Source organism: Ovis aries, chromosome 5 (assembly GCF_016772045.2).
Source record: "Ovis aries strain OAR_USU_Benz2616 breed Rambouillet chromosome 5, ARS-UI_Ramb_v3.0, whole genome shotgun sequence".
Lineage (NCBI taxonomy): Eukaryota > Metazoa > Chordata > Mammalia > Artiodactyla > Bovidae > Ovis > Ovis aries.
Genome location: NC_056058.1, coordinates 59,602,492 through 59,622,511, shown reverse-complemented (window position 1 = coordinate 59,622,511; position 20,020 = coordinate 59,602,492). Strand labels below are relative to the sequence as shown.

Genomic DNA, 20,020 nt, shown 5'->3' with positions numbered 1-20,020 from the left:
ATGAACACCACAGAAACACAAAGGGTCATAAGATGACCACACACACATGCGCACAAAAACTATATGCAAAAAAAAAAAACGGACAACTTAGAAGAAATGGACAAATTCTGAGAAAGACACAGCCTTCCAAGACTGAACCAGGAGGAACAGAAAATATGAACAGACCAGTCACAAGTGCTGAAACTGAAACAGTGATTTTAAACTCCCAAAACAAAAGTCCATAACCAGGGGGCTACACAGGCAAATTCTATCAAACATTTAGAGGAGAGTTAATGCCTATCCTATCCTTCTGAAACTCTTCCCAAAAACTGCAGAGAAGAAATATTCCCAAGCTCATTCTATGAGGCCACCATCACCCTGACACCAACCAAAGACACAACACACACAAAAGAAACTACTGAACAGAGACACAAAACACTCAACAAAATAGCGGCAAACTGAATCCAACGATACACTGAAAGGATCACACACCACCATCAAGTGGGATTTATCTCAAGGATGAGAGAATTCTTCGATATCCACAAATCAGTGTGACACACCACATTAACGAACTGAAGAACAAAAACCATATGATCATCTCAATAGATGCAGAGGAAGCTTTTGACAAGATGCAACACCCATTTATGATTGAAAAAAAAACCACACTGCAGAAAGTGGGCATAAAGGGAACGTACCTCAACATACTAAAGGCCATATATGACAAACTCACAGCTAACACCATTCTTACTAGTGAAAAGCTGAAACCATTCCCTACAAATCAGGAACAAGGCAAGGATGTCCTCTGCCACCACTTTTATTCAACATAGTTTTAGAAGTCCTAGCCATGGCAATCAAAGAAGAAAAAGAAATGAAAGGAATCTAAACTGGAAAAGAAGTAAAATTGCCACTGTTTGCAGATGACATGATACTATACACAGAAAATCCTAAGGATGGTACTAGTAAACTACTACAGCTCATTGATCAATTTGGTAAAGTTGCAGGGTACAAAATTAATACAAAGAAATCACTTGCTTTCCTACACACGAACAATAAAGGTCAGAAACAGAAATTAGGAAAACAATCCCATTTATCATCACATCAAAAAGAATAAAATACCTAGGAATAAACCCATGTAAGACAAAAGATCTGTACTATGAAAACTATAAGATACTGATGAAAAGAAACAGAAGATGACACAAATGGAGGGAAACACCATGCTTTTGGATTGGAAGCATCAATACTGTCAAAAATGAGTATACTGCCCAAGACAATCTACAGATTCAATGCAATCCCTATCGAATTACCAATAGCATTTCTCACTGAATCAAAAATTTTAAGTCTGTACAGAGTCACGAAAGACTGAATAGCCAAAGCAATGCTGAGAAAGGAAAATGCAGGCGGAGGGATCAGGCTCCCTGACTTCAGACTACACTACAAAGCCCAGTCACCGAGAGGCATGCTACTGGTACGAAAGCAGAAATACAGGTCAACAGAACAGGACTGCAAGCCCAGAAACATAACCCCGCACTTAGGTGCAATTAACTTATGACAAAGGAGGCAAGACTACACACTGGAGAAAAGACAGTCTTCTTCAATAAATGGTGCCAGGAAAACTGGACAGCTACATGCAAAAGAATGAAATTATTCTCTAATACCAGACACAAAAATAAACTAAAAATGGATCAAAAACTAAATATAAGGCTGGACATTATAAAACTCTTGGAGGAAAACATAGGCAGAACACTCTGACATATCGCAGCAAGATCTTTTTGAACTAACCTTCCAGAGTAATGAAAATAAAAACAAAAATAAACAAATGGGACTCAAACTCAAAAGTTTCCGCACAGCAAAGGAAACCATAAACAGAAAGACAATCCACAAAATAGGAGAAAATATTTGCAAACAAAGTGACTGACAAGGGATTAATCTCCAAAATAGACACAAAACTGTTCATGAAGCTCTAGGTCGAAAAAACAACGCAATCAAAAAATAGACAGAAGATCAGACGTTTCTGCAAAGAAGACATACAGACGGCCAAAAAGCACATGAAAAGATACTCAACATCACTAAATATCAGAGAAAAGGAAAGCAAAATACAGTGACCTATCACTTCACACCAGTCAGAATGGCCGTCATCAAAAACTATGCAAACAATAGACAGGGAGCTCTGCACGGTGCTCTGTGATGACGCAGAGGAGTGGAGCAGGCCAGGGGGCTGGGGAGGCTTAGAGGGAGGGGATATATACACATATATGATCATGACTGATTTGCACTGATGTAAGGCAGAGATCCCCCCAACACTGTAAAACAATTCTCCAATTAAAAAAATCAAAAAAATATGCAAACAGTAAATGCTGAAGAGGGTGTGGAGAAAAGGGAATCCTCCTACACTGCTGGCAGGAATGTAAACTGGTATAGCCACTAGGGAGAATGTTATGGAGGTTTCCTAAAAAACTAAAATAGAGCTACCATATGATCCAGCAATCCCAGTTCTGGGCACATATTCAGAGAAAACCATAATTTGACAAGATTCATGCACCATAATGTTCGCTGCAGCATTATTTACAACAGCCAAGACAAGGAAACCACCTAAATGTCCACCCACAGGGGAATGGATAAAGAGGAGGCACATATAGTAGCTCAAACGGTAAAGAATCTGCCTGCAACGCAGGAAACCCAAGTTCAATTCCTGGGTCAGGAAGATCCTCTGGAGAAGGGAATGGCAATCCATTCCAGTATTCTTACCTGGAGAATCCCACAGACAGAGGAGCCTGGCGGGCACAGTCCATGGGATCGCAAAGAGTCGGATACGACTGAGCAACTGACAGTACCTACTACTCACCCATTAAAAAGAATGAAATAATGCTATTTGCAGCTACATGGATACTACAGATTATCATACTGAATAAGCCAAAGTAAATATCATATCTCATAAGTGGAATCTGACTTCTAAAAAATGATACAAATGAACTTAGTCACAAAACAGAAACAGTTACAGATATGGAAAACAAACTTATGGTTACCAAAGAAGGGGGAGGGATAATCAGCAGTATGGGATTAACATGTGCACACGACCATAAATGAGAGAGAGAGCCAACGAGGACCCGCCGTACAGCACAGGGAACTCTCCTCGATATTCTGGGATAACCTATATGAGGAAAGAATCTAAAAATGAACGGATATGTATATATGTATAACGGAATCACTTTTCTGTACACCTGAAACTAATACAACATTGTAAATCAACTATACATCAATAAAATTTTAAAAAGAAAGAAAGAAAATAAACTCATGACAGCGCTCGTCTCTGGGGTGGGTACAATTATAGTGCCTTTTCACTTTCTCTGCTATGTATTTCTGTAATGTTCTTAAAATTCAACCAATTCCTTTGTAAGGCAGAAGTAGTACAAAGAATATTAAAGGTGGGGGTGAGACAGACAAGAGGGAGAAGATGCCCACTCCCAGGACAGCAGAGCCTGAGGGCCGGGGATGAACTGGGGGCTGTCGTCACATCACTGCTACCCCCAAATGCCCTCTACCTGGGGCTGTGACTGCTCTGTGGGCTGTGTGGTTCTGGGAGAGGCCACAGGGGTCAGGTCAAATGTGACCCTAAGTGGGTCCATGCACTCTCCTGTTGTCCCCACGGCACTGCACTCCGAGGGTCTGGATGCTGAGGGCCCGTGGAAGTTGTGAGTAGGGGCAGAGCCAGGCCCACTTACCTGTGTGGAAGAATTTCCCTGAGTAGCCCAGGTTGAAAGTGAAGTTTGGGATGTGTGTCCGTAGTTCGTTCTGTGTATCAAACAGGGCCTAGGATAGGCAGAGTGGGGACAGTGGGGTGAGAGGGAGCCAGGAGCTGCTGCTCCCCCCGTGAGGGCCCACATCAAGGGTCCGGCTCCAACAGGACCAGCTACAAAGGCTGCAAGGCCCAGGGAAAAGTAAGAATAGGGATGTTTGCACAAAAATTGTTAAAAATGTCAGGAAGGCAACAGCAGAGGATCACCTTGTGTGGGCGTCTTCAAAGCATGGGGCCCTATGTGACTGTGCAGGCCCCATTCCCACGAAGCCGGCCTGTGCCGCCACCTCCACCACGCCTCCAGCCAGACAAGGCCTAGACCCTAAGCCTGGTACTGCTGTGTCCTTGAGAAAGTTTAGCAACTTCTCCAGGCCTCAGTTTCCCTAGGTGTGAAATGGGGATAACAACAGCTCTCTCATGGGACTCTAAATGAGATACTACATGTAAAACAGCCTGGCGTTTTGGCAAATGATGAAAAATGGTGGCATCGCCACGCCTGCAGTCACTGCCACTGTGAGCCTCACATCTCCATCTGCCAAATGAGGGGGATTTCACCTCACTGGTGACTAAAAGGCTGATATCAAAGGACCACAACTTTTCCAAAGATGTACTGTGTGTCCAGCAATGCAGCGTTTCCATGCATGGCACACCCAGTGCTTTGCATGTCAGTGAAGGGATGCTGACCCTTGTCAAACAAACAGTTGCCCTCTGGAGTAGGGACTCAAAAAATCCCTACCAGACATGATGTGCAAGGCTGCTGGGAAACCTGCAAGAGCCTGCTATCAGAACACTTTGGAAACAGAAAGTCCTGGCTCTCCTGGGGCCATGCACTACCTCATGGATAGCCATGCCCTAGCTGTGTTGCCTTGGGCCAGCCACTTCACCTTTCTGAATCTTAGTGTCTGCCTCTGTAAAACGGGATTTAAAACAATACCCATCTCACAAAGCTGCTGTGAGGATCAGATGAGGCAACACACAGAAAGGGCTGAACACAGAGCCTGGCGCTTGCCAAGCCTTAAATAAAAGCTGCTGTTGGTATTACTTAAGTTGTACTGGACAGCCCGTACTGTACAAGTTAATGAGGCAACATTCATGTTTCTGAAAGAAAAGCTCAGTTGTCGCCAGTGCTTGGGACTGAAGAAAAAAATTTTTTTAAGCTGTCCATTCTGACTCAAAAAAGGATGCTTAAGGCAAATGGGACCTGGTTGCTGGAGGGCTCGGCAGTCTCCACTGAGCTGCGTGCGTGGAAGAAGGCATCTCTGTTGGTACTCTTCTACAGAAACAGCTCCAAACTGCTAGCACTCTTCTCACTCTAAAAATGGGGAAAATAAGAACCAAGAGACCAAGTCTGGGGTTCATGGGAGACACAGTGAGTCTGGCAGCCTGATTTCCTTCTGGGGCCAACCCTGGACTTCTCAAGGACTCATCCTGGACAGGGAGCAAAGACCCAAGTTACAGAGGAGAGAGCAAGGCTGGGCCACTGGAAGAATGACCTAGGCAGAAAACAGAGTAATCTACTTTGCGGGAGGTGGGTTGTGGCATTGTATGAAGCCTCAGCTGGAAGGGTCGCGAGGAGTTGTCACAAAACTTTCTTCCAACAGAGGAGCCCTTGAGGAGGTGAAATCTCAGAAGCAAACATGTAAAAAAGCAATACTGCCCTGTCCTAAAAGTGAGGCAGAGAGCTCAGAGCCTGGTACCTGCACACACACCCCACCCCCACCCCAGCCATCCAGGGCCCTCCCACCCACACCATCTTGTCATTTCACTGCTGAGGCTCAGACAAATGAAGGGGTGTACTCAGGTTACCCACTTAGGGGCAGACTGGGACTTGAACCCAGGTCTTGACTCCCCAGACACTGCCTGCTCCCCAACAGCCCCTGCTCTGCTCTTCTCCTCTGGAGGTGTAAGAAGGAGCAGAGAGTTCACTCTGGACCAAGGAAGAGTCAACAAATCCCCCTGCCCCTCACCCCAGGGGCCCTACCCACTATGGCCCTTTCAGGACCTACAGAGAATCCCAACACAATACCCATGGGAGGAAAGCATTCCTGTAAAGTCTCTTTCACTCCTCCTAACATCAAAAAAAAAAGTCTTGGTTTGGTGCTAATACACTTCTAACTCTCACTAATCTCACATAAGAGAGGACAGGCGGTCAGTAGGCAGCAGGACTTCGCTAGAATTTAATCCCGTTTTGTTTTCACTGGATATATTGTTATGGCTGCCCTCTGTTTATGGCATGTGATACTTATTTCCCCATTTACACAAGTGATGTTGTTCCCTTTGCATATAACCCTGAGTAAAATAGTGAGTAGATGGAAGCTGTCTTTTAGAGAATGCTTAATGGTCTTAATTTGTAGGTGTCTCTTTTACAGTGAAACGTGTAAAATTTCATGGCTTGCAAAATGCTTCTACATATAGTTAGTTAAGTTAGGTAAACATTTTTTGAATTAAATACATGCCTTCCACCATCCATACAGAGCTCAGTTAAAGCATGCCTTGTGTATAATTTAAGCTCTAATTCTTGTTTTATGAGTTTTGGAGGAGCTTTGATACTGACATACACATTTTTGAGAGCTAAAAATCATGTCTGGATTAAGAGGTAGGTAAACAACTCTGCACAGCGCCCATCTCTCAGTAGTTATGTTCCTGAGCCCCACATATCCAGAAGCAAAATTCCTCTATATTCAGTACTTCAAATAATTTTAAATGGCAACCTGCTGCGAAGAAGACAATAGAACCAAACGGCCAAGGGAGGGGCACGGACAGCATAAAGGAGGTACAGAGAGCAAAGTCACAGTGGGGACAGCAGATGCTGATGGTGCTGAGGCATCCCCTGCCCCCGCTGGCACCCCCAGCCATACCTTCACGTCCTCCACCTTCATGCGTGTGCCCTCCTTGCCCACGAAGATGTCATCGATGTCCACCAGGATGTAGCGATCCAAAGGCAGCGAGAGGCGCTTGCCCGTGAGGAAGGCCACGGCGTCGACGAAGACGAGTTTGTGCAGCCAGAAGTTGAGGTTGTTCCCAAAAAGGACACGCTGGATGCCGTCGTGCAGGCCCAGGTCCTGGACCACTGTGGCGTGCAGCGCGGCATGCAGCCCGGCGTCCGCGCCCAGGTGCGGGATGGACTCAGACGAGCGCGTCTTGGCCAGCAGCACCGGCTCGTAAGTGGAGTGGTTCGACTGGAACACAGTCCAGTCCTCGCCGGGTAGCACGCCCTTCTCCACCTCACTGGGCCGGGTCACGTAGAGCAGCGGGGACTTGGGGTTGATGCTGCAGTCCTTCAGGCCCAGGTTCGAGTGCAGGAACAGGGGGAAACCTTTGAGCTGCGCGCTCAGCAGGCTGTTCTCATTGGCCTGCAGCAGGGAGGGGAGGAGAGGGGAGGAGAGGGGAGGGGGAAGACAGCCATCAGATCCACAGCCTCCTGGGACCATGGAATCTCAGGTGTAATACTGAGATGGGCAGAGAACAGTAATGTCAGCAGTACCCGCTCTCATTCCCGGAGGCCTCATCACACTCCTGAGCCTATGTGAATGTAGCATGCTCCACTCCGCCCATCTCAGTACTACACCAGCTAACACACAGGACGCCTTCCCAAAGCCAGGAGCCAGGCTCGCGTACTTCACATGAAGGGGCCCTGTAATCCTCCCAGCAGCCCCACGATGGAGGCATCTCCGTTATGCAGACAAGGAGACCAGGTCCGGAAAGGCTAGGTAACCTGTCCAAAATCACACATGGGAAAGCTAGCAGTGGAGTGCATGGATTCCGCCACCAGTCTGCCTGACCTTGAGCAAGTTATGTAACCTCCTCACGCCTCAGTTTCCTCTGCTATAAAACATGGCCAAGAATGGCAGCAAGTCCCTCAGGGCTGGTGGAGGAGGGTGAGCATTAAGCCTGGCAAAGTGAGCAGAACAGGGCTGGCGGCGCCACCATCGCTCCTTCAGTCCTCACATCAGCCTCTGTCGCCCCGCTTCACAGGCAAGGACACCGAGGCCCTGAGCGCAGTGCCGTCCTGGGTCACACAGTGGTCAGGATGAGCCACACCGCACAGCCAGATGGCTGACCCCAGAGCCCGCCCGCCTGACCACCAGGTTCCCTGCCTGGGCTTTCCAAGCTGGCTTCTGCTACACCATCTTTCCTTCAGGAGAAAGCCTTGGCGAATGCCCATGGAGAAGAGATCAGAGCACAGGAGACTGCTGGGGTACAGGAGTAGATACTCCGCCGCAAAGTGCTCCCAACCCCTAGACGCCCCAGCACTCCCGAGGCCACGCCCCGCAGGAGTCCAGCTCCCTGTGCCTCTGTCTCCTCCCAGGATCCACCGCTGCCAGCTCTCTGGGGACCTTCAGACAGTACCCACAGCACCCTCTCCTTCCTCTTCCCTAGACCCACAGCCCCTGCCCCTTGTCCTTCACCCTCCCAGTCACCTTCCTCTGATTGTAGTACAATCTGTCTTTGTCCCTGTGCCAGCTCCTTTGCATCTTCTTGGCCTGACAAACTCCTGCTCATCCTTCAAAACCCAATGCATCTGCCCTCTTCTCATCCCTGGGACCATATTAAAGCCTCAGCTGCAGCACCTCTCACCTCGGCTGCGGCACTATCTGTTCAGAGTCTCTCTGCCAGTCTGCGCCCTCTCAAGGGCAGGGATGATGTCATTTCCACCTTGGATCCCTGGTGCCAGCACAGGCTTGACACCCAGTGGGAGAAAAGGCATATTTGATGAGCAACTGAATTTTTAAAAAGAACAGACAGATCCCGAATACCTGGCACATGCCAGCTGTTCATTACACATTTCATTTGTTTAACCCACAATTATTCACTATTCCAGGCACTGTGTTAAGTAACAGGCACATGGCGAGAAAACAGACACTGCTCCTGCCCTTATGAACTATAAAGGCAAGCAGAGAAGAGAGAAATCAAAATAGCAGAAATGCACATAAAACGTCAATGTGGCACAACTACACAGAAGAGGTTCAGAGCTCTAGAAGAGTAGGTAACTGAGCACAGTCAGCTAGCTCAAGAGAGGCTTCGCTAGGAAACGGACTCCTGAACTAAGATTTAAAGAATGAGTAAGTGTCAACTAGGGCAGAGGTGGGAGCCAAGTTCAAAGAACAGCAAGTGCAAAGGTCCTGAGATTGGAGAGAGTGCGGCACAGTCAAGGAACATGGAAAGGCCAGCAGAGTGATCAACAGGGAGATGAGGCAGAAAGGTCAGCTGGGGCCAGCCCTGCAGGACCCTGGAGGCTGGAAGTGGCACTGGGAAGCCAACAGACTCCATCAACGGGATTTGAACAGAGGGATGACAGGTTCCTATTTGCATTTTAAAGGTCCACCTGACCACTGTGTCAGGAATGAGTGTGGTGGGACAAAGCAAGAGTGGACAAAGGGTGCCAAATGGTTGGAGAGGGAGGCAGGGTGGTGCGCTGGGCCATGCTGGAGAGCTGGCCTGTGAGCGCCATGCAAGGACACTTGAGAGGGCTGAGCCTTGTGCCAGGGCACCTTTCAGTAATAACCTCCATGCACAAGTGCTTTTCTGTAAGGCTCTGGAGGGCCCTGGCCTCACAAGCTGAGGTAAGGGGCCTGTGTTACACTCTCCACACACCAGGAACACGTGCCAACTCCCCACCCTTGTGCTGAGAGTCCCAAACTGAGAGGCCCCTCCCCCAGCCCCAGAGTCCCCAAGACTACTAAGCTAGCACCGGGGACAAAGGCAGTGGGAGCCAGCGACATCTCAGACCCTGTCCATCACCTGCTGTGGCCGGGGAGGCCACAGTGGACCACAGGCACTGGGGGATCCCATTTCAAAGCCCCGATCCTGAACTGACTGCCAGGCGCTGGCAGCTCAGGCAGCTGGCCTGCTGGGACGTGGAGAGGAAGGGAGAAAGCCAAGTCACTGACTGTCCACCCCAACCTGCAGTGAAAGCAAATGTCTGAGAAGGGAAGGGAAAGTAACCATAAGCACGGCAGAGACTGAATCCCCATTGTGGGCCTCGCCCCAAGGGAGAGGAATCCCTCCTGTCCTTCAGCACTGGGGACCCACACAGGAGACACCAAGTCTTCCAGTGGGGTCATCAGGCAGAGGAAGGAACAGCCCTGACCGGGAATGGGGAGGCCTAGTACATGGCACCCCACTCCAGTACTCTTGCCTGGAAAATACCATGGACGGAGGAGCCTGGTGGGCTGCAGTCCATGGGGTTGCTGAGAGTCGCTTTTCTCTTTCACGCATTGGAGAAGGACATGGCAATACTCCAGTATTCTTGTCTAGAGAATCCCAGGGACAGGGGAGCCTGGTGGGCTGCCATCTATGGGGTCGCACAGAGTCCGACACAACTGAAGCAACTTAGCAGCAACAGTACAGACTGAGAGTAACTGATTGCATGACCTTGGAAACCTCAGGGTGCTACTTCCCAAGGCACTACTTCTTAGGGCCTCAGGTCTTACAGCCATTGGTCAGTTTGCTCCTGCAAGTGGGCTAAAAGAGCTGAGCGTGGTGGCTGAATCTTGGCTCAGACTTACGAGCTGTGTCAGTCTAGACAGCCATGTTACTTTTGGAGCCTCAATTCCTCACCTGAAAACAAAGTACTCACTTCACCAGGACCTATGAGAATTATATATGATAAAGCACTAGAGCATTTAGGTCTGACCTAAATCAAAGCCCTTCCGATTATTCAGTGGAGTTGATGAATAGATTCAAGGGATTAGATCTGGTAGACAGAATGCCTGAAGAACTGTGGACAGAGGTTTGTAACATTGTACAGGAGGTACTGACCAAAACCATACCTAAGAAAAAGAAATGCAAGAAGGCAAAGTGGTTGTCTGAGGAGGCCTTACAAATAGCTGAGAAGAGAAGAGAAAGGCAAAGGAGAAAGGAAAAGATATACTCAACTGAATGCAAAGTTCCAGAGAACAGCAAGGAGAGATAAGAAAGCCTTCATAAGTGAACAATGCAAAGAAAGAGAGGAAAACAACAAAAAGACTAGAGATCTCAAGAAAATTGGAGATACCAAGGGAACATTTCATGGAAAGATGGGCACAATAAAGGACAAAAACAGCAAGGACCTAACAGAAGCAGAAGAAATGAAGAGGTGGCAAGAAGACACAGAGAAACTGTACAAAAAAGGTCTTAATGACCCAAATAACCACGATGGTGTGATCACTTACCTAGAGCCAGATATCCTGGAATGCGAAGTCAGCTGGGTCTTATGAAACTCACTATGAACAAAGCTAGTGGAGGTGATGGAATTCCAGCTGAGCTATTTCAAATCCTAAAAGATGATACTGTTAAAGTGCTGCACTCAATATGTCAGCAAATCTGGAAGACTCATTAGTGGCCACAGGACTGGAAAAGGTCAGTTTTCATTCCAATCCCAAAGAAGGGCAATGCCAAAGAATGTTCAAATTACCACACAATTGCACATTTCACATGCTAGCAAGATTATGCCCAAAATTCTTCAACCTAGACTTCAGCAGTATGTGAACCAAGAATTTTCAGGTGCTCAAGCTGGATCCAAAAAAGACAGAGGAACCAGAGGTCAAATTGCCAACATCCGTTGGATCTTAGAAAAAGCAAGGGAATTAAAAAAAAAAAAAATCTACTTCTGCTTTATTGACTATGCTAAAGCCTTTGACTGTGTGGATCACAACAAACTGTGGAAAATTCTTAAAATGATGGGAATACCAGACCACCTTTCCTGCCTCCTGAGAAACCTATAGGCAGGACAAGAATCAACAGAACCGAACATGGAACAATGGACTGGCTCAAAACTGGGAAAGGAGTACGTCAAGGTTGTATACTGCCACTCTGCTTATTTCACTTGTATGCAGAGTAGTACATCCTGTGAAAAGCCGGCCTAGATGACTCACAAGCTGGATCCAAGACTGCCAGGAGAAACATCAACAACCTCAGATACGCAGATGATACCAGTTTAATGGCAGAAAGCGAAGAGGAAGTCAAGAGCCTCTTGATGAAAGTAAAAGAGAAGAGTGAAAAAGCTGGCTTAAAACTCAACATTCGAAAAACTAAGATCACGGCATCCATCCCATCACTTCATGGGAAATAGATAGGGAAAAAGTAGAAACAGTGACAGACTTTATTTTCTTGGGCTCCCAAATCACTGGGGATGGGGACAGCAGCCATGAGATTAAAAGACGCTTGCTCCGTGGAATTAAGGCTATGATAAACCTAGACATTGTATTCAAAAGCACAGACATTACTTAGCCAACAAAGGTCCCTCTAGTCAAAGCTATGGTTTTTCCAGTAGTCATGTATGGATGTGAGTGTTGGATCATAAAGAGAGTTGAACGCTGAAGAATTCATGGTTTTGAATTGTGGTGCTGGGGAAGACTCTTGAGAGTCCCTTGGACTGCAAGAAGGTAATCAACCCTGATTATCCACTGGAAGGACTGACGCTTAGGTTGAAGCTCCAACACTTTGGCCACCTGATGGGAAGAGCTGACTCTTTGGAAAAGACCCTGATGCTGGGAAAGATTGAGGGCAGGAGGAGAAGGGGGTGACAGAGGATGAGATGATTGAATGGCGTCACCGATTCAACGGACATGATTTTGAGCAATCTCTGGCAGATGATGAATGACAGGGAAGCCTGGCATGCTAAGTGCTGCCGTCCATAGGGTCACAAAGAGTTGGACATGACTGAGCAACTGAACAACAAGGCCTGCAGGGCAATGAGCTGAGGGTGTGGCACAGAGTAAGTGTATAAACAGGGCTTCCCAGGTGGCACTAGTGGCAAAGACTCCAGTTGCCAATGTAGGGGTTTGATCCCTGGGTCTGGAAGGTCCCCTGGAGGAGTACGTGGCAACCCACTATAGTCTTCTTACCTGGAGAATCCCCATGGACAGAGGAGCCTGGCAGGCTACAGTCCATGGGGTCGCAAGGAGTCAGACACGACTGAGGTAACTTAACACACACACACACACACAAGTGTGCACAGAAAGCATTAGTGGCCCTTGTCAGGCCTCTGTCAGGGTGTGCTCAACCCGGGGGAACCTGGAGCTGCCAGGCTCAGCCAGGAAACAGGGCTACTGATGAAGACCGACTCTGCCCTCAGGGACTTCAGGGGCACATGTTGGCTGAGCCACAAGACAGAGAGCCACCCCCAGTTGCGTGTGCTGAGTAAGATGGCAAGGCAAGCCAGCTGCCATCTCCTGGGTGGCTCTGGGTACCAAGCACTGTGCTAGTGCTTTCTGTCCACTGTCCTGTCTTCAATGTGGCACAACAAAGGCGGGTGCTGTGACTGGCTCCATTTCACAGGCCAGCTGAATATCCTGCCCAAGGTCACTCTGTCTATAACTGACAGAAAGAGCTGACCCACAGTCTGGACTCTCCAGCCCCTGCTCTCCCACTGACCAGGGAGTCCAGTGCTGTGGGCATTGGAAAGTGAGCGCTTCCAGACTCCTGGAGTTCCAACCCCCGCCCTGCAGCACATGTTTCTTACAGAAGAGCAGAAACACGCAGCTTGACCACCAGATGGCTCCAGTCAGAATGGAAAGTCACCGGCCCCTGATGAAAACCACGGAGGGGGTCTTGTCTTACAAAGAAGGGTGGAAAGAGCATGGAAAACTGGAATGACCACAGGCCCCACAGGAGACTCAGCAATCCCCTGCCCCTCCCTGGGCCAAATGTTCACCTTCTGTATAGCAAGGGACCAGGGCCTGAGAGGATCCCAGCTCTGTTGTACCCACTGCACCCAATGACCGGAGTCCACTGACTGGTCCCCAGAAACCAGGGGAGCTCTGGGCACTGGGCGTGGCCTCTGGTGCAAATGCTACTAAATACGTGGTTTTCAGTGCTCCTGGACCCATCCCAGTGTTGGGAATTAAGTCTGTGGAACCAGATCACCTAGGTTCAAATCCTACGCCTATGCTCATTAGAGGTGTTGAGTGTGGGGACACTGCTTTGCCCCTCCGTGCCTCAGTTTCCTTCTCTCTCAAATCAAGATGACTTCCACCTGGTTTGGAGGATGGTCTATGAGTGGCAAATGTGTTAGTTCACATAAACTGCATAGGATGTGTGTGGCTGTGCTTGAGCACTCCGTAGCTGTCAGCCACGCCGACGTTTCTCAGGCCTGGGGCTCTGCATCGAGCATAATGAAGCTCATGGCAGGAAAGGGAACAGAGTCCAGGAGCAAAGGGAAAGCAGACAATGCAGCCGTCTGACGCTACGCCACTGCCCAGCCATAAACCAGGCCAGCATTCCCCAGATGCTGAGACATGAAATAAAGGGTTTTGTCATCAAGCCAGCTGGGGAACAAAGCTCACCAGGTTGGTCCACTGCAGGACTTCTAAGGGCCTTCAATTTCTTGGCCCACAAAACCTTTTCTAGTGGCAGAGCATCCTACTCCATTAGTGTGTGAAAGAATACACCGTGAGACACCCTCATCTAGACCACAGTCCTCCCAGCACAGCGCGGCTGTGCCACCAACGCCTGGGCACGAACAAGCAGCCACCGGTGCACATGGGCTACTTTTGACCCATCTCCTGCTCCTCTCTCCACTCACGCCACACAAGGGCCGACCTTGGGACTTGTGTGTTTACTGTCTCCTCTGCCTGGAAGGCCCTTTGCATAGAGTCATGGGCTCCTCTCATGCCCTTCCAGTCACTTAATCAAAGAAAACGTCTCTGGCCAGTCTATCAAAACCAGCATCACTGCCCATACCCATCATCCACGTGCCCTTTCCTGCTTATTTTTTTTTTGTACTTATCACCACCTGCCACATGGTATGTTTATTTGCCCACTGTCCAGTCACCCACCCCACCCATTGCACAGAAATGTCAACAGCACGACCGCAGGGACTTTGCACACTTCGATCACCACTGCGTCCCCAGTGCCCACCGAAGAACTTAAACATGGTAGGCACTCCGTAAATAATTGCTGAATGGAGGAACAAACACCCCCAAGCACCCAGCTAGTCCCAGTCACCCACCTTGCAGTTCAGGGTTCTCTGGCCAGAGCCTCTGGGTCTCCTATCCTGTTGTCCCCAACCTCCTCCCCAAGGACAGCTTCTCCATGACAATTCCAGAAAGGACCGTGGTCCTAGCAGTTGCTCCGGGTACCCCAACAAGCCCAGAGCAGCTCACCTGTCCTCTGGGATTTCTTTCCCTTCCTGCCTCCAATGCAAAATGGCTCTGGTTCAAGGGGTGCATGAACTCCATATACCCCTCCACAGCCAAGAGGAAAGGGTATAGGACCCAGAGTCCCAACCATCTGAGTCTGGGCTCAGAGGCTGACTCTCTCACTTACAGGCAGCACAGCCTCCTGTAACCTAACTTCACCCTCCTGAGCTTTGGTTTGCCCATCTGCAAAACAGGGACATAGCCCCGCCCTTGGGAGAACTGCCGTGACAGGTTTTGAATGACCCAGTAGAGCACATGCTCTTCTCCTTTGCACCTATCCCTAGAGCCACTCTTAAGAATGGGCCAGCAGCATGCAAGGCCTGTGTAAGGCAGGCAAGGCTCCTAATAAAGCTAATACTTAAAAGGCCCTATCAGACACGAGGCACCATGTACCCCAAGCACCTTACCAACACTCACCCGCTCACCCTTCACGACCAACAAGCTGGGAGGAGGTGCTGTTATTACACCCACTGTACAGGTGGGAAAGTCAGGAACTCAGCCAGCGAGGGTGGGATGAGAATCGAGCTCGGCTGGAGCCCCTCACTGCTCGGACCTGCTCCCTGCGTACCTTGAAGAAGCCAATGATGCCCACGCCGTAGGCCACGCAGTACTTGTCCAGCAGCTCCCGGTTCCAGGCATCCAGGTTGACATACTTAAGGATGTTCTCATAGATGATGAGGGCGAAGCGGCCGCGGCCCTTGTCGGTGAGTGTGGGCATGTCGCCCTTGCCCGGTGCAATCTCCGTGCGGTACTTGAAGCGGCTGGACTCCAGGATAGCCACCACCTCCTGGCCCAGCTGCGAGTAGAGGCTCTCCACGAACACCAGCACCAACGGGTCCGTGCGGGAAGGGGTGGCTGCCTGGATGGGCTTGAGCGGCAGCAGGCGGCTGGGGGCCACGGGAGGAGGGTCCCCACAGTCAGGCTCGGGGGCATCCGCGGAGGGCTCCAGGCCCCGCTTCCAGCCATAAAGGTAGTAGGCCGAGACAAAAACGCTGAACAGGCAGAAGGCGAATAGCAGGAAAAGGACGGCCTGCGGGGACACGTGCCGACACAGCCTGCGGAGGCGCGCCAGGGCGGGCATCCTGGCCCCCGAGACCGTGGCCACCAGGGCCCCGGCCTGCCCCAAGGCCCCACGCAGGAGGAGACGCCCGAGTTGTCCACCGGCCAAGAGATTCACAGAGACTCAGTGAGTGAGGCCCGCAGTGGGCAGGGGAGAGGAGGATCCGGGCCCTGGCCCTTCCTCCCAGCCAGGGGCGCAGTCCACGGCTGGTTGCGCTCCTTCCTTCCTCCGCACCCCTTTATGTCACCATGGCAAACCCCCACGTGGTCCTTTGCACAGCAGAAGTGCCCCAGGGCGTCAGGGCCTCCTGGGGGTGCTGGGCAGCGGGCAGAAGGATGCTGGGCAGGCCTGGGGGCGCCGCATGCCACTCACTCAGTGGGGCCCCTGGGGCCAAGGCTGTGGAGAGAGAAGGAGAATCAGAAGGTGGAAAGCCAGAGTGTGGGCCCTGGGGGGCTCCACCGACTGTGGACCCACAGGACCTGATCTAGGCTGGCCCGAGTTCAACTACTGCTGCTCGACCTGGGTGCATGCTTTGGGGCAAGCTTCTTCATCTCTCTGAGCCTCAGTCTCTCCATGTGTTAACCACAGTACCTGCCTCACCAGAGGCTGGGAGGTTTCGTCCCATGATACATACATCACGCTGAGCAGTTACCTGCATATGGTGTCTACAGTGATAGATGCGGTTTATCATGATTACCAGAGTCCAAGACTGCACCAAGAAGACTCCAGAAGCAGGAAGAATGAAGTGGGCCGATAAGCGTTCACAAGGCCTGGCAGCTAGAGGTGGAATTCTAAATCACGACCCAACGCCGCGTTCCCCCACTCCCTTACCCGCGTGCTTCCCACCCATTTCTCTCTCGGAGTGCGCCCAGCAGTGCCATCTGACAGATTAAAGCCTAAGGCTCAGACTAGGATTCAGACTTAGGCTGTGAGGCATCAGCGGCTTGGCTGTGCTAGAAGGCCCTCTCAAGCATCAGCGATCTCACGTGTGAAATCACCAGGCCTGCTGCACCGGGCTGGGGCCGAGGGTGACTGAGGAAACCTATGGGAGGAGGACGGCGTAAGCCACACATAAGAAACGGCAGCTGTCGCTATCTGCCCCAAATACAACAGGCATCTCTCCTCCTCAGGGCACAAGCCCACAGTGGCATACACCAGCCTAGCACAGCAGGCGACCAAACCCCCTGCCTTGAGGATCCCAAGCTCGCCCAACATCCTCACCCAAACAGCACCCCGACCACGGCCCTCTAGTCTCCCTTAAACCTGAGTGGAGGCAGCTGCTGAAAGCTGGCAGGAGAGCTCCCCTGCAGGATGGGAGGGCAGGAGGTGTGAGGGACTGGGCTGGCGCAGCCAGGAGGAGAATGTGAGTCTCAGACCCAGAGGCAGGGATGAAGATCCTCAAACCCGCTCCCAGCCCCCAGACTACATGGTCTGCTCAGCGTGGGCACAGTCTACCAGAGACCCTACAGCTGTACTTCTAGGAACTCATCCTAGAGGTAGTAATTGCAGAAGTGTGCAAAGATTTCCCCACAAGAAAACCAATCCCCGTTCTGTATAATAGCATAGAGTGTTGTTTATAATAGCAAATGCCCAACAATAGGGGGCTGTCTTTAGCAATTATAATGCAAGCATGTGATGGAATCCCAGGCAGCCATTTACAGTATGCTGAAGGAGGACATTTACTGACACAGAAATATAATTACCATATATATTGTTAAAGTAGAAAACATCTTTATAAGACCATACTGTCTTTTGTGAAAAATTTTACGCGTAAGCCAGAAACTGGTACTAAATCCAAAAATCAAAACAAAAAACAGTAACAATTATCTCTGACTTTTCTTTTCCTTTGTTTCCTAGATTTTGTATAATAATCATTTGTTATCTCGTGAATAGGTGAAAACAAATATTTTTAAAAGATGTGCTCAGCAAAGAGGCAGGGGTATGAAATGAGGATGTGTCTTAGCCGCTGGGTCTGCTCCCAGTTCTGCCATAACGTGCTGTGTGGCCTCAGGCACACTCTGCCCCTTTCTGGGCTTCTCGTCAGTCAGCGAGGGGCCTGGGCCAGATGATGTCTGGGGACTCTTCCACCTCTGATATTCTACAGTTCAGTCTCTTACGATGTACCAGCATCATAGGGAACCCAACGCAGCCAAGAAAACAGGCACCCACGATGCAGGGAGTGCGACAGTGGGAGGAGGGAGGGTATCTGAGAGAACTGAGGGGCACTTAATCCCCCTGGGGAGGATCAAGGAAGGCTCCTTGAAGGAAGTGGTACCTGAACTGGCCAGAAAGCCAAGCAAGGGTTGGCCCAGGGTAGGGAGAGGGAGGGATGCATAGCACAGCGTAGGCGTAAGGGAACAGGCAGAGCTTTCCAGGGAGTCCCTGCAGTTCCATCTGAGGGCAGGGCAAGGCGGGACAGGCTTCCCGGGTGCAGCCGAGAGAGCTGGGGCGACTGGCCCAGCTTATTCCCAGGGTGTACCCAAGTCCCATTCCCCTTTGATAAGGGCAGCCCTCTGCCCTGCGGCCACAGTGAGCCCCACCCCTTGGCCCAGGGCCAGGACAGGAGCACAGTGGGTGGGGAGGCACCTGCCTACTCAGGCCATCTAACCCCACTGCCCCTGCTGGCCTGGGTGCTCTGGTCACCGGCCTTCAGCCTGTTGCATTAACAGCCTTTCAACATGTGTGCTAATGACACAACCAGCAGTCTCAGGCGTCTTGGGGTCACCGACCCCTGTGGGAATCAGACATTTCCCTATTTTTAAAAAAATGCACGTACACTGGGAAATGTAACAATTTCATAGTCCAAACCCAGTGCCTCCAACTCCCTAAAGCCCTAGGTCAATAGAGCCTAAAGGTTACATGGGCAGACTAGAGATAGGCAGCTTCGTTCAAACCCAAGCCCTACCACCTAGTAAATGTGTAATCTTGGGCAAATTCTTTAAGTGCCCCCAGTTTCCTAATCTGTAAAACTGGAAAACTTGACATACTTTCCAAGGTTGTGAAAATTAAATGAGTGGATACATAGGAAGTGTCATGCCTGGCACACAACCCTGAGGAAAGCCCAGCTGCTGTTTTCATCTATTCCTATTTAGCGTACTCATAATGTGGGTAACACCTGAGCCCACAAAGCACCGTCAAGCTCTGGGCACTCTCTAAGTCTCTAACAGCCCTTGGAATCCCAAATCCCTACTTTCGGGAGCCATGCCTTGCTGGGGAACTGGATGGATGAGCAGAGGCCATATAGAAGCCAGAAGGCTAGAGAGAAGGCCATGCAAAGCTCAAGCCCAAGAGAGGGTAAAGAGGGAAAGAGAGGGACCAACTAGCCCCTGGCCCCAGAGAAGGCCGGGTAGCTGGCAAATCACGGACCACCATCGAGCTGGCCACGGGGGCCTCCAGTGCGGCCCCTACTGCAACCCTTCAAGGGCCTAGCACCAGCCATTCAAGGCCCTCCATACCTGCCTGAATTCCTGCACCCCTGTGGCTCAAGGGATGCCAAACAAAGGTTTCAAACTTCCGTGGAGCCACACAGGCCTCAAGGACATCTACGGGCTGAGGCCTCAACACTTCCCTCCCGCCCTGGGCCTGCCTGGGCCTTGCCGACATCACCAGCCATCTTCCTAAACTCCAGCCTCGCCCAACCAGTCACCAGTCTTGGTCATGCATCTAAGCCTTCGTTAATGAAGTTCCCATTGCTTGGAATGTCTTCCCCTACCCCTTGGGACACTTACTCATCCTTCAAGACCCCAGTTCCAATATCATCATGTCTCTGAAGTCATCTCCACCCACCAACCCCTTTCCTGTCCCCACATCCCATTCCTCGGGCTCCCGCCCCATCCTACTCTATAGCATAGAAGCTGAGAACCAGGACCCTCCAGCCAAAACAGGATGCAAAATTCTTTTGACAGCATTTTTCTTTGAGACTAGCTATCAGCATCTTAAAATCAGGAGATTTCATATAAAAGTCAGAACTCACAACTTCTTGGAGAAGGAAATGGCAACCCACTCCACTACTCATGCCTGGAGATCCCTTGGACAGAGGAGCCTGATGGGCTACCGTCCATGGGG

The 20,020-nt window shown here is 50.3% G+C and overlaps 1 protein-coding gene across 11 annotated transcripts in view; it reads right to left on the bottom strand.

Moving 5' to 3' along the window:
* The window catches only part of NDST1 (N-deacetylase and N-sulfotransferase 1), an 83,603-nt gene that overhangs the window by 37,841 nt on the left and 25,742 nt on the right, over positions 1–20,020 (bottom strand). For all 11 annotated transcript variants that reach the window (XM_015096147.3, XM_042250985.2, XM_060415916.1 and 8 more), the window contains 3 exons: positions 15,464–16,351; positions 6,631–7,125; positions 3,699–3,786 (listed from right to left, as the gene is read on the bottom strand). In XM_015096147.3, the coding sequence (XP_014951633.2) occupies positions 3,699–3,786; positions 6,631–7,125; positions 15,464–15,976 (1,096 nt within the window). In that variant the 5' untranslated portion in view covers positions 15,977–16,351. The remainder of the gene's footprint in view (positions 1–3,698; positions 3,787–6,630; positions 7,126–15,463; positions 16,352–20,020) is intronic.